The 13616-nt window shown below is 44.3% G+C and overlaps 1 protein-coding gene and 1 non-coding gene across 7 annotated transcripts in view; both read right to left on the reverse strand.

The window, feature by feature from the left end:
• Positions 1–13616, reverse strand: part of GOLGA3 (golgin A3) — a 46499-nt gene that overhangs the window by 21995 nt on the left and 10888 nt on the right. For all 6 annotated transcript variants that reach the window (XM_043902201.1, XM_043902207.1, XM_043902202.1 and 3 more), the window contains exons 4-7: positions 13047–13159; positions 7589–8247; positions 6868–6979; positions 1648–1954 (exon numbers count right to left, since the gene is read on the reverse strand). In XM_043902201.1, the coding sequence (XP_043758136.1) occupies positions 1648–1954; positions 6868–6979; positions 7589–8247; positions 13047–13159 (1191 nt within the window). The remainder of the gene's footprint in view (positions 1–1647; positions 1955–6867; positions 6980–7588; positions 8248–13046; positions 13160–13616) is intronic.
• Positions 4169–4275, reverse strand: LOC122695788. The gene has a single exon (XR_006341541.1). It is a non-coding gene; the product is annotated as a U6 spliceosomal RNA (small nuclear RNA).

Here is a 13616-nt window from a genome sequence, read left to right on the forward strand (position 1 = left end):
ACAAGAAACTCCACTGGTTTGCTGATATGGTCAACTCTTAACACGGATGACGGCAGGGGGAGCAGACAGGAAATCACAGCACAAACCCAAATCATAGTCCAAACAAAACCAGTCAAATATTTAAAAAATAAATTTCACCAAACACTTAAGAAAAAACTTAAATTTTAAATTCTAAAAATTTAAGATGAAACAAAAAAAATGACAGGATTCATGACCCCTAACCTTGGGAAATCCAACCTCTGCTCTTGAAATCCTTGGGAACGGATGTGCCTCAAAGTTCAGCATGGCAGGGCTTTAGGAAGGCAACTGGAGCATTCCCCCTGCACCCCAAATCCCCCACCCAGCTGGTGCTGCACTGGGTGCAGGCCACTGTTGACCTGCTCCAGTCAGGCCAGACCTTGCAACCCGAGCAACACACAACTTTTTGAACATTATATTAATAATTTTCTTAAGGGACTGGGTATCATAAGATGTCCAGAAACCAGAAACAGTCGGCTGTTATATTTCTCAGCTGGTGCTCCCCGCCTCTCCCCTGCTCCCCCAGTATCAGGATAAAGCTCTTGGGACAGCAGTTTGTCACTCTTTCTTTTATGTTATTAGATCCGAAACCTAGTCTCACAAGTCTTACAACCAAGACTCCACGTGGGCAGACCTGGTCCCTCACAGCCACCCCGCTGCACCACTCCCCATCCTCAGGCTCCCAGAGCTCAAGGATGAGGGTGTCATCTATCCAGGCTTCTGGAGGACCAGGATCTGGGCTGACACGCCCCTGGGCTCTGAGTGCCCTTCTCTGCATCCCCAACCCCTCACCCTTCTCCTGCCCGCAGTGCACAGGGAGATGTTGAGCCCACAGACCAGGTTCTTGGTGCCTGGACATGTGTGGCTCATGGACTCTGGGAATGGAGTGTGCATCCCCAGGATGAGCAGAGAGCACGAGGGAAGGATTCCACAAGTCCTTCACTTACCACTAAGGCTCCCCGACTCCACTGTTTCATTTGTCTATCATTCCAAAGGGGGCTCCCTTATGGACCCAGCTAGACCCAAAATCTGAACTTATGGAGGAAAAAGAAGTATTTACTAGTCACTGGTCTCAGTGTTGCTTTTAAATATTCCAAACAGCATCTGCAATGCTGGAATAAGCAGGCAGATCTAGCCCTCCAAGCAACAAACAACCGTGGAGGCAGAAAGAGTGGAAACAATTACATCTAACCATCAAGGGTCCAAAGTCCATTTCTAAGACCTAAGCCACGCCTTGATGCACATGCAAAAACATGCAGAAGTCCACAAGTTCAACCAAAGATAACACTCCATTAGGCAAGTGGACACTTCATGTACAAATTAGAAGGGACAATAACCCCTCAGCACATTGAATTGACAGTAGGTCAGTTCCTAGAGCAGACAGGGAGAAGGGGATGACAGAGGATGAGATAGTTGGATGGCATCACCAACTCAATGGACGTGAGTGTGAGCAAGCTCTGGGAGATGGTGAAGGACAGGGAAGCCTGGCGTGCTGCAGTCCATGGGGTCGCAAAGAGTCAGACATGACTGAGCAACTGAACAACAACCAGAGCAGATGAGACGAAACCTCCAGTGGCATAGCCCCTGGGCACCTGCATACAACTAAGGGGCAAACGCGGGACCACTCACCTGTGTTGTCCTTACTGAGGATGCTTCTCTGCATCTCCTCCACTTTGGCCATTAGTCTCTGATATTGCTCCTCTGCCACCCGCAGGTCACTGTTAGAGGATGCCAGGCTGGCATTTTTGGCTTCCAGCATGTTCTGCAGGTCAGTCATTGCTTGCTCGAGGTCCCAGCAGGACTGCTTCAAGGTGTCCACCTCTGAGCTGAGCGAGTCTTGCCTCTGCTGGCTGCTGTGGCTGTGCTCCAGCTGCGCCTGCAGCCTCGTGTGCAGAGCGGCCAGCTGCGCCTGCAGCTCGGCCTTTTCTTTAAGTGCCTGGAGAGACCCACAAACAGCCACACTGACTCTTGGAAAAATAAGTCACTTCCGCCCTGCCTAATAAGAGCTGCCAAAACTCAGCCAGTGAGACAAAGAGAGGTGTCCAACAGGTGGCCTTTACAGGAAAGCACCACACTGTACAAAATATTCAGGAACTCCAGCATTACAGCTATCCCCAAAGAAGGGGTTTCTCCAACCAGGCCCAGCAGGCAGGTAGGTGGGATGAAGACAGAATGTGCTCGTTTTCTGCACCTGAGCAGGCCAGCATGGGGGGAAAGGCTCTGCGATCACCTTCTCATCCACAAGGATGTTGGAAAACATGTTTGTTCAAAAAAGAAAAAAGCGCACAAGCATGTACACACACACACACACACACACACAATAAACATGTTTGTTCAAAAAAGAAAAAAGCGCACAAGCATGTACACACACACACACACACACACACACAATAAACATGTTTGTTCAAAAAAGAAAAAAGCGCACAAGCATGTACACACACACACACACACTACCTGAGAGCTGAGGGATCTCTAATAGATGAAGAGCAGCCAGATCCAAGTTTGGGGAAAACCAAACCCACAGAACATATCAGCCGGGAAAGGGCACCATTACATGAGGCCTTGAGGGCTGCAGCCAGGGGCATACAGCAGCCTGAGGCACCATCTGTGCTAGGTGGCAGGACCACAGGGACCCCTGTCTGATGGACACGGCAGGAAGTGACAGGAAAGGTGGGGCCAGCAGAAGGTCCAGGCGCCTGGAGCACCAGAGAAGAGACAGGGAGCAAAGGGCACAGTCCCTGCCCATCAGCATCTCTCACCCACCCTAAAGTCAGCCTATCAGGACGTGCGTGTACAGCAATTTCAAAATGCAAAAAGGAGCAGACAGCTGTACCTCAACATACAATAGGAGAAAAACAACTTTGCCAAGACAAACAACAGATACAACAAACAGAAGAACAAATACCCAAAGAAAAGCTAACTGAGCAGATGCAGTAAGATTTTGTAGTAAAAGTATAATTAGTGTCTTCACAGAAATGCCAGCAAGTTTTGCACCCCTAACAATCCACAAAGATCTTGGCTTGGACACAGCCGAACAGCAAACCAAATTCCAGGAGGATCAGTTCAGTTCAGTCGTTCAGTTGTGTCCAACTCTTTGTGACCCATGGACTATGGCACATGAGGCTTCCCTGTCCATCACCAACTTCCGGAGATTGCTCAAACTCATGTCCATTGAGTCGGTGATGCCATCCAACCACCTCATCCATCCTCTGCCATCCCCTTCTCCTCCTGCCTTCAATCTTTCCTAGCGTAAGGGTCTTATCCAGTGAGTCAGTTATTCACATCAGGTGGCCAAAATACTGGAGCTTCAGCTTCTGCATCAGTCCTTCCAATGAATATTCAGGACTGATTTCCTTTAGGATGGGTTGGTTTGATCTCCTTGTAGTCCAAAGGCCTCTCAAGAGTCTTCAACACAACAGTTCAAAAGCATCAATTCTTCAGCACTCAGCTTTCTTTTTCTTTTTTTTTTTTTCTCATAGTTTCTTCTTCTTTTTTTTTTTTTTATTATTATTATTATTTTTTTCCAGTGGGTTTTGTCATACATTGATATGAATCAGCCATGGATTTACATGTATTCCCAATCTCGATCCCCCCTCCCACCTCCCTCTCCACCCGATTCCTCTGGGTCTTCCCAGTGCACCAGGCCGGAGCACTTGTCTCATGCATCCCACCTGGGCTGGTGATCTGTTTCACCATAGATAGTATACATGCTGTTCTTTTGAAATATCCCACCCTCACATTCTCCCACAAAGTTCAAAAGTCTGTTCTGTACTTCTGTGTCTCTTTTTCTGTTTTGCATATAGGGTTATCGTTATCACCTTTCTAAATTCCATATATATGTGTTAGTATGCTGTAATGTTCTTTATCTTTCTGGCTTACTTCACTCTGTATAATGGGCTCCAGCTTCATCCATCTCATTAGGACTGGTTCAAATGAATTCTTTTTAATGGCTGAGTAATATTCCATGGTGTATATGTACCACAGCTTCCTTATCCATTCATCTGCTGCTGGGCATCTAGGTTGCTTCCATGTCCTGGCTATTATAAACAGTGCTGCCATGAACATTGGGGTGCACGTGTCTCTTTCAGATCTGGTTTCCTCAGTGTGTATGCCCAGAAGTGGGATTGCTGGGTCATATGGCAGTTCTATTAAAAATATGGAACGCTTCACGAATTTGCATGTCATCCTTGCGCAGGGGCCACGCTAATCTACTCTGTATCGTTCCAATTTTAGTATATGTGCTGCTGAAGCGAGCACAGCACTCAGCTTTCTTTATAGTCCAACTCTCACATCCATACATGACTACTGGAAAAACCACAGCTTTGACTAGATGGACCTTTGTTGGTAAATTAACACCTCTGCTTTTTAATATACTGTCTAGGTTGGTCATAGCTTTTCTTCCAAGGAGTAAGTGTCTTTTAATTTCAAGGCTGCAGTCACCATCTGCAGTGATTTGGGAGTCCAAGAAAATAAAGTCTATCACTGTTACCATTGTTTTCCCATCTATTTGACATGACGGGATGGGACCAGATGCCATGATCTTCATTTTTTGAATGTTGAGGTTTAAGGCAGCTTTTACACTCTCTTCTTTCACTTTTATCAAGAGGCTCTTTAGTTCCTCTTCACTTTCTGCCATAAGGGTGGTGTCATCTGCATATTTGAGGTTACTGATATTTCTCCTGGCAATCTTGATTCCAGCTTGTGCTTCATCCAGCCCAGCATTTTGCATGATGTACTCTGCATATAAGTCAAATAAAGAGGGTGACAATATACAGCCTTCAAGTACTCCTTTCCCAATTTGGAACCAGTCAATTGTTCCATGTCTGGTTCTAACTGCTGCTTCTTAACCTGCGTACAGATTTCTCAGGAGGCAGGTAAGGTGGTCTGGTATTCATTCCCATCTGTTGAAGAATTTTCCACAGTTTGTTGTGATCTACAGTCAAAGGCTTTGGCATAGTCAATAAAGCAGAAGTAGATGTTTTTCTGGAACTCTCTTGCTTTTTCGATGATCCAACAGATGTTGACAATTTGATCTCTGGCTCCTCTGCCTTTTCTAAATCCAGCTTGAACATATGGAAGTTCTCAATTCATGTAGTGGTGAAGACTTACTTGGAGAATTTTGAGCATTACTTTGCTAGCATGTGAGATGAGTACAATTGTGTGGTCGTTTGAACATTCTTTTGCATTGCTTTTCTTTGGGATTGGAATGAAAACTGACCTTTTCCAGTCCTGTGGCCACCGCTGAGTTTTCCATATTTGCTGGCATATTGAGTGCAGCACTTTCACACCATCATCTTTTAGGATTTGAAATAGCTCAGCTGGAATTCCATCACCTCCACTAGCTTTGTTCATAGTGAAGCTTACTAAGGCCCACTTGACATCACTTTCCAGGATGTCTGACTCTAGGTGAGTGTCACCCCATCATGGTTATCTGGGTCATAAAGATCTTTCTAATTTTCTTGAAGAGATCTCCAGTCTTTCCCATTCTATTGTTTTCCTCTATTTCTTTGCATTGATCACTTAGGAAGGCTTTCTTATCTCTCCTTGCTATTCTTTGGAAGTCTGCATTCAAATGGGTATATCTTTCCTTTTCTCCTTTGCCTTTAGCTTCTCTTTTCTCAGCTATGTGTAAGGCCTCCTCAGACAGCCATTTTGCCTTTTTGCATTTCTTTTTCTTGGGGATGGCCTTCATCACTGCTTCCTGTACAATGTCTCAAATCTCCATCCATAGTTCTTCAGGCACTCTGTCTACTTGTCACTTGAATCTATTTGTCACTTCCACTGTACAATCATGAGGGATTTGATTTAGGTCATACCTGAATGGTCTAGTGGTTTTCCCTACTTTCTTCAATTTAAGACTAAATTTTGCAATAAGGAGTTCATGATCTGAGCCACAGTCAGCTCCTAGTCTTGTTTTTGCTGACTATATAGAGTTTCTCCATCCTTGGCTGCAAAGAACATAATCAATCTGATTTTGGTATTGACCATCTGGTGATGTCCATGTGTAGTCTTCTCTTGTGTTGTTGAAAGAGGGTGTTTGCTATGACAAGTGTGTTCTCTTGGCAAAACTCTGTTAGCCTTTGCCCTGCTTAATTTTGTACTCCAAGGCCAAACTTGCCTATAACTCCAGGTATCACTTATGTTCCACAGGAGGACAAAGTGAAAACCATGTACAACCAAAAGGAACCTTGAAACCTTGGTAATCACCTCTTCAGTCTGGAGTTTATGCAGCAGAGCAAGCATTCTAGTGTGGGTGCCCTCCCCACATCCCCACAGCACAGGTTACTCAGGAGACAGCCCCCACCCCCTACCCCACTGCCTTGACCGGATACCTCCCAGGCCCTTGCCATCTCCCTGCCAAGTGCAGAGGGTCAAAGGCAGCTGAACTGATTTACTCTGATTGTTGATAGGAATGCTGAAAATTAAGGGATGGAAAATGATTTTTCAGGCATATGCTAACCAGATAAAGCAAAATTCATATCAGAAAAAGCAAAAACTACTAAAGGGACAAAGATGACAATTTCACTGGGCCAGAAAAAGGTGAAATCCACTCCAAAGATTGAACTGTTATGGACTGTTGGGTCTCTAATAGCAGAGCTAGGAGGTGTCCAAGGCAGATCCTGACAGATACAGGGAGAAATCCCACAGTCAGAGTGGGAAACTAGCATACCTCTTTCCAAGGCTGACAAATAGAACACAGAAAAATAAATGGCTACAGAGGACAAGGCTGCTAATGATGATAAAGCTTCTTCTTAAAGACATGTGTAAAACTTGGTGTGTAGTGAATAGGAAATTGCACATTCTTTCCAAAGACATGACACATTAATACATCCATCAAATTTCAATTACCTGACTAGCTTCTAATGATAAAGCTTCCAGCTGTCCTTCGAGTCTCATTTTTTCTTTAAGAACCTGCAACATTTCATCATGAGTTTCAGCAACAGAACTTTCCATGGACACACTAGAGGATAAAGACAAAAGGATCAGGTGTTGGGAATATAATTGATCATTATCTTCCTTTATGCTGTCCATACACTCCAGATTTCACACCCCTCTGGCTACTCTCCCCTAACTAAAAAAATTTTTTTTTCCTTGTGGTACAGGCTTCTCTCTAGTTGCAGCACTTGGGCTTAGTTGGTCCGAGGCATATGTGACCTTAGTTCCCTGCCAGGGATCAAACCTGTATCCCCTGCTTTGGAACATGAATTCTTAACCATCTTTTCTAATCTTTAAAACTAGGTCAAGTCCTTAGGTTTAAGCCCTTTCCCTAATTTTTTTTAAAAACAGCTAAGTAAAAAGATTTTGGTAGACAGTTAAAGCTCCAACTCTTGCCCACAGTAGGGCCTTTACAGCCAGCACAGGGCCAGAACACCTTTATGGAGATGTTGAGTCCATGTCACATCAATGCAACATATCCTGGAAAGCAGATACCTTAACATTGCAAGTGAGCACTCATCAGACCCAGTTCCTTTTCTAACAAAGCAACAGAGAGTGTACAAATGAAATGTTAAGTACTGAGTGTGGAACTCTGAGGGGAAGCTGGTGTCTCGTGGGCTCCAGCGTCACCCACCTGCTGCAAATGCTATTGGTCCGGCTCCGCGTCTCCCCGTTGACCTCCTGCCTCTGCTCTTGGTGCTCGGCTGCTGCAGCCTGCAGGACATCTGAGATGGAGGGGAACTGGCCCAGGGCTCCAACAGCGATCTCCCTGCCGCTGACCACATAGGGGGCCTCACGCGCACCCCCCATGTTCGCTGGGATGCCTGGTGTCCCTCGGGTGGAGATGCTGCTGTAGGAGGAGCTATCGCTCTCAGTTCCGTCAGCCTCGGACACGTTGTCTCCAGTCAGGGATGCATTCTCCAGGCGGTCGTCGGCCTCGGGGCTCAGGCTAACCTCAGACACCACTGATGTCCCGCTGCCTCGGTTCTGCTTCAGGGAGCCCCTGGTAGAGTCCGGAACTGGAACATTTCCACCAGAATTCCGAACGTCTGAATCTTCAGTTCTGTAATCAGCCAGAGACCGAATTTTGCTTGATTTGGAACTTTTTTTCTCCTTAGGATGTGCCAGGAGCCCTAAGCTGCCCACCTTCGGCCCCCGAGGGACACTGGTGCGCAGGAAGGAATATTCTTTTGTCATAGCCACGGCACTGGCCCGCGGTAAGGTTTCTGGGTTCAACATGAGTTCAGGATCAAGTGTGCTAAAAAGTCTCGTTTTAGTTACAGGTTGACTGGACTGAGGAGGAAAAAAAAGTACAAAAATTATGTTTAAAATTGACAAGCAGCATTCAAAAATCGCCACCCAGAAAGGCCATACCTTACATAAACAGAGCTCCCTCCCGCCATGCTCCCATGTCACGGGCCTTTCATTCTTAACTTCACTCCTCCATGTCCATCCCAGGGAAGGTCCAAGCACAGGCCTGTCATGACTGTGACCTGATGACATCTTAGAACACCTATTAGAGCAAGTCCTTCCTCATTACACTTCCTTCACAGAATTTCCCTGCCTATTCTCTCATTTATTCTTTTAGGTAAACTTTGAAATTTTTCTTCAAGTTAAAATATTAGTTCTGTTGAATTAGAATTACCATAAATTTATAATTACTTACGGGATAATGAGCAGTTTTTCTTCATTTATTCATGTCTATTTGCATGATCGTCAACAGAGAAACTTATGCAGTGTTTTATCTAGATTCTAAACCACTTTTGTTGCCATTTTGATACTTAGAAATCATTTTGTTGATACTGTAAATATTATTTTTTCGCTCTAATTTTATAACTGGTCATACTAGGATACCTACTTTTCATATCTGTATTTTAAACTGACAATTTCTGAACCCCAATTATTTTATAGTATTTTTATGAATTTATAATAACAATTTTCAGTTGATTCGCCAGCATTTTGCTAAGGTGTTACCAGCACCTGCAAAAAACAATGTCATTTCTCTATTTTTTCCTTTTTCTAAAAAATAATTTTGTTTATATTTTTTGCTGCACTAGGTCTTTGTTGCTGCACAGGCTTTTCTCTAGTTGAGGCAAGTAGGGGCTTCTCACTGTGATGGCTTCTCTTGTTGCTGAACACAGGCTCTGGGGCACGTGGGCTTCAGCAGGTGCAGCATGTGGGCTCAGGAGTTGCAGCTCTTGGGCTCTACAGCATGAGCTCAACAGTTGTGGCACATGGGCGTCTGTGCTCCACAGCACGTGGCATCTTCCGAGACCAGGGATCGGACCCATGTCTCCCACACTGGCAGGCAGAATTCTTCACCACTGAGCACCAGGGAAGCCCTCTCCTATTTTGTAATACTTATAGCTCTCATTTCTTTTTCTTTTTTTTTTTTTCATTTCTTTTTCTTATATCATTGTGTTAGCTAGAACTTCCCAACTGGCCTTGAATGAAGCTGAGGATGTGGGAAGATAACATTCCTTGATGCTGAATCAACATGACTTTCTTCTACAAATTAACGTTCAGCTCATGTTATTCTATAAAGTCAGTGCAGTCCCAAAGTGATGAGGGACAAGGTGGGTGAGGATCATCTTGGAACGATGCTAGGACACAGCAGCAAGGATAAGTGGGTCAGAGCAGCGAGGAAGAGTAAGGGATGTGGGGCGACAGACTGTCCAGGCCTCCCAGACAGTTACACGCACTATAAAGCTGCCATAATTAGAGCCACAGAGACCATGAAAAGCAGCAGACGGACTGATGACACAGAACACAGCCCAAGAACTGGCCCAAGTATTGGTGGCATCTATAGATATTAAGAGAGAACGCCAAAGAGGGAAAAGACAGACTACAAAATAAGCAATCTGAGATAACTGACCAGCAGTCCACAAAGAGGCTCATTCCTACCTCTCGCCTCCATCCAAGCAAGTGGATTAGATCTACATAATAAAATAAAAAATGTAACTTATAGAAACTTTTTAGATTATCTCTTACTTTTAGTATAAAAAAAGAGGTGAATTTATGTCCTTCAAATGGGGAGATCTTAAAGTTGTATTTCATTAGAAATCTGTTCAAGCCCATTCTTTGTTTCAAACATCTTACTAAGCATTTTCTTCGTGTAGTTTCACATATGTATATATGAGTATATATATTTTTTAATGTCACAGTTATTGATATATGTGGTTGTTTTAAGTATCTTTTTTGCCTTTTTTTGTCTTTCATGTCTTTTTCAAGATAAAAAAATAAACCTTTAGTTTCTAACTAAAAAAAAAAAAAAAAAAAGAGGTGAATTTATGTCCTTCAAATGGGGAGATCTTAAATATGACATAAACCCTAAAAGAAGTTAACAGCAAAGACTGAAAGTTCTGACTGTAAACATTCAAATCCGATGTGCAGGGTCTTCCCTGGTGGTCCAGAGGTTAGGACTCTGAGCTTCCACTGCAGGGGGCTCAGGTTCAATCCCTTAAGATTCTGCCAGCCAAGCAGCCAAGCCAAAATGAACAAAAACAAAAAGCTGATGTGCAGCAAAAAATATACCAGAAAAGAAGTCATGGAAAATTAAGAAAAAATTATTTGCAAAAATACTAAAATGGAATAATTTCCTCACATATAGTACCAACATAGCAAAAAGACAAACTGAAAAACAGACGAAGGCTGACAAAGACACTCAGTCAATGTGTAAAAAGGTGCTTATGGTTAGGAAGCACTTTTTTCTCAGCTATCAGAGAACAAAGAATCAATTTTTATTATTTCTAATGCTCCCAAAGATGAGAAGTCTAGCAGTCTTATAGATTGCTAAATGGAATGTAAACCAGTCATTATCAACTAACAAATACATAAAACCTTTTACCCAATAATTCAACAGTTAAGGATTTACCCACAAAAATATACCAAGACACAAAACATTCACTGCAGCATTGTTTGCAATTTCAAAAAATTAGAAACAACCTAACATGTTGATTAATTCGGGCTGGTTAATGCAATGCTGGTATGTACGCATGGTTACAAAGGATGAGGAGGGTCTCTACCATGCTGAGGCAGGACAGATACGTGAGAAAGGTCCCGTGAAGAACAGCACAGAAAAGGTGCTCCCCCTGCATACAATCTTCGCCTCTACATGAAGGACCCTTGTAGTGATGCTCTCAAAGTATCTACCACACTACAAAACAGGGGGACTTTCACTCATCCTCTCTACCCTTTAAACATGAAGTATGAGCTATACTCCTACTCTTCTTAGTTTGGGCTTCCCTGGTGGCTCAGACGGTAAAGAATCCTCCTGCAATGCGGGAGACCTGGGTTTGATCCCTGGGTTGGGAAGATCCCCTGGAGGAGGACATGGCAACCCACACCAGTATTCTTGCCTGGGGAATCCCCATGAACAGAGACGCTTGGTGGGCTACAGTCCATGGGTGTGTAAAGAGTCAGACATGACTGATCGACTAAGCACATTTTTAGTGTAACTGTTTTTGCTTGCTTGTTTTGTTTTGTTTTTTAATTTGCTGCATTGGGTCTTAGTGGCACATGAGATCTTTGGTCGCATCCTGCAGGACTTTTGTTGCAGTGCACAGACTCTCTAGTTGTGGTACGTGGGCTCTATAGTTGCAGCTCAGGGGCTTAGTTGCCTGAAAGCACATGGGATCTTATTTGCCTGAACAGGGATCAAACCTACGTCCTCCGCACTGCAAGGTGGATTCTAAACCACCAGACCGCCAGGGAAATCCCATGTACATATAATTTTTAAAGATGGGAAATGATGTTAAATTTCACCCTGAACTCCTGACACATTAAATGCCTAATGTTGGATGACCCAGGCAGAGCTTGGACTTGCGATGCAAACCTGAGAAGCAGGTTGTGGACAGGACGGGGCATATGTACATTGGCTGGTCTGTATCTTGGTTCTGCTACTTTACTGCTAAGTAACCTCTGGCAAGTTCCTTACCTGCCCGAGTCTCACTAAAAATCTGTGGGGAAATTAACATTGCCTGGTGCACATAACTCCTGACTACTGACTGTCACTGTAAGGTTTTCTGACAGGCCATCTGGACAGATGCCTGAATGCCCCTGACTGGGTGGGAGCCTCAGTCAGTTCAGAGCCTGGTGCTGGCTCTTCCAGTCTGTTTACATTGGCTTCAGAGCAGTGACACTTGAAGAGCCAAGGTCCTCTCTTGGGAAAACAAATGGTCAACCCTGATGAGGACTTGTCACAACTAAATCATTCACTGAAAGTGTTTTTTTAAAATGTGTATTTTGTTAGTTCATTTAGTTTCAAATTCCTTTAATTTGAAATTTCTCAAGTTCACGATAAACTTGGATTAAGACTGAAGTGAACCTTCACACATGCCTTTCCTAGATTCACTTGACTGATTAAAAATACTGTTTTCATTAGTATCCTAGTGAGGATTTCATAACTGAATAAAACCGATTTTAGCAAAGCTTATGTACATACTTCGGAGAAGGCAATGGCAACCCACTCCAGTACTCTTGCCTGGAAAATCCCATGGACAGAGGAGCCTGGTGGGCTGCCGTCTATGGGGTCGCACAGAGTCAGACACAACTGAAGCGACTTAGCAGCAGCAGCAGCATGCACATACTTTGGAAAAGGAAATGGCAATCCACTCCAGTATTTTTGTTTTGAGAATCCTATGGATAGAGGAGTCCATGCGGTCACAAAGAGTTGGACATGACTGAGTGACTAACACACATGCACATACTTATCATGTGTGTGACATGCCACACAGTCTAATACCGTACAGCAAAGCTCAGCAGAAACTCTATCACTTACACAATAAACAAGTCAAACCCAGGACCGGCTGCTCAAGTACAGAGAGCAGTTACACCCACATGTTCGCTGCATCTGCTTTTCTAATGGCAGATTTAGACATAAAACATGCCTGTCTGGAGGGAAGAAGGACCAGAAGGGTGGGAACCAGAGCCCGTGGAATCTCCTCAAAGGGTGGGAACTACATGAGAAAGATGACCTTTGTAGAGACACACACAAGCCCATCCCAGCAAAGAGAAATAAACAGCAGATCCTAGAATTATGTCTGACTGTCTGCTGTTTTTTCCATTAGCTGGTTCGAAAGAGGGAGACTCACTCTTTCCTGCTGGCGTTTCACCCTGTACTGTTTGAGCTGTTCTTCCAGCCGCTTCCGAGCCTGCAGTCGGACCTGCTCCTCCTTCTCCAGGGGCAGCGAAGCCTCTGTTGAGCCTGAGGTGGGGAAACGGCCATTTAGAAACTCACAACACAACAGCGGACAGAAGACAAATCAGAACAGCAGCTTGGCTGTCTTGGGTTTTATTACCGATATGATTTAGCTTTAAATAACACATGGCTGTCTAGTTTGAAAGAACTGTTTGCAGATGGAGAGAGAACTGTAAGCCTTGGACAGTGACCACAGACAGGACCCACCTGGGGGGAGACACAATGGCCCAGCACAGGGGTGGTGCCTCCGCCAGCAGCGCACTGCCACCTATGGGCATCCCGCCAGTAAAACAGGACACACGCAACATGCTCCTTTTAGTAATTAAAGAACTGAACTTGAAGTTGGTGCCAGTGTGAGTGTTCTGAGGCTCCCACCAAGCTCTAACTCTGCTTCCTTACATTACAGAGGAACATGAACAGCAATCCTGATGGAATGACAGGCAGCAGCGGTGAACAGGAACAT

The sequence above is a fragment of the Cervus elaphus genome, chromosome 5 (genome assembly GCF_910594005.1).
Source record: "Cervus elaphus chromosome 5, mCerEla1.1, whole genome shotgun sequence".
NCBI lineage: Eukaryota > Metazoa > Chordata > Mammalia > Artiodactyla > Cervidae > Cervus > Cervus elaphus.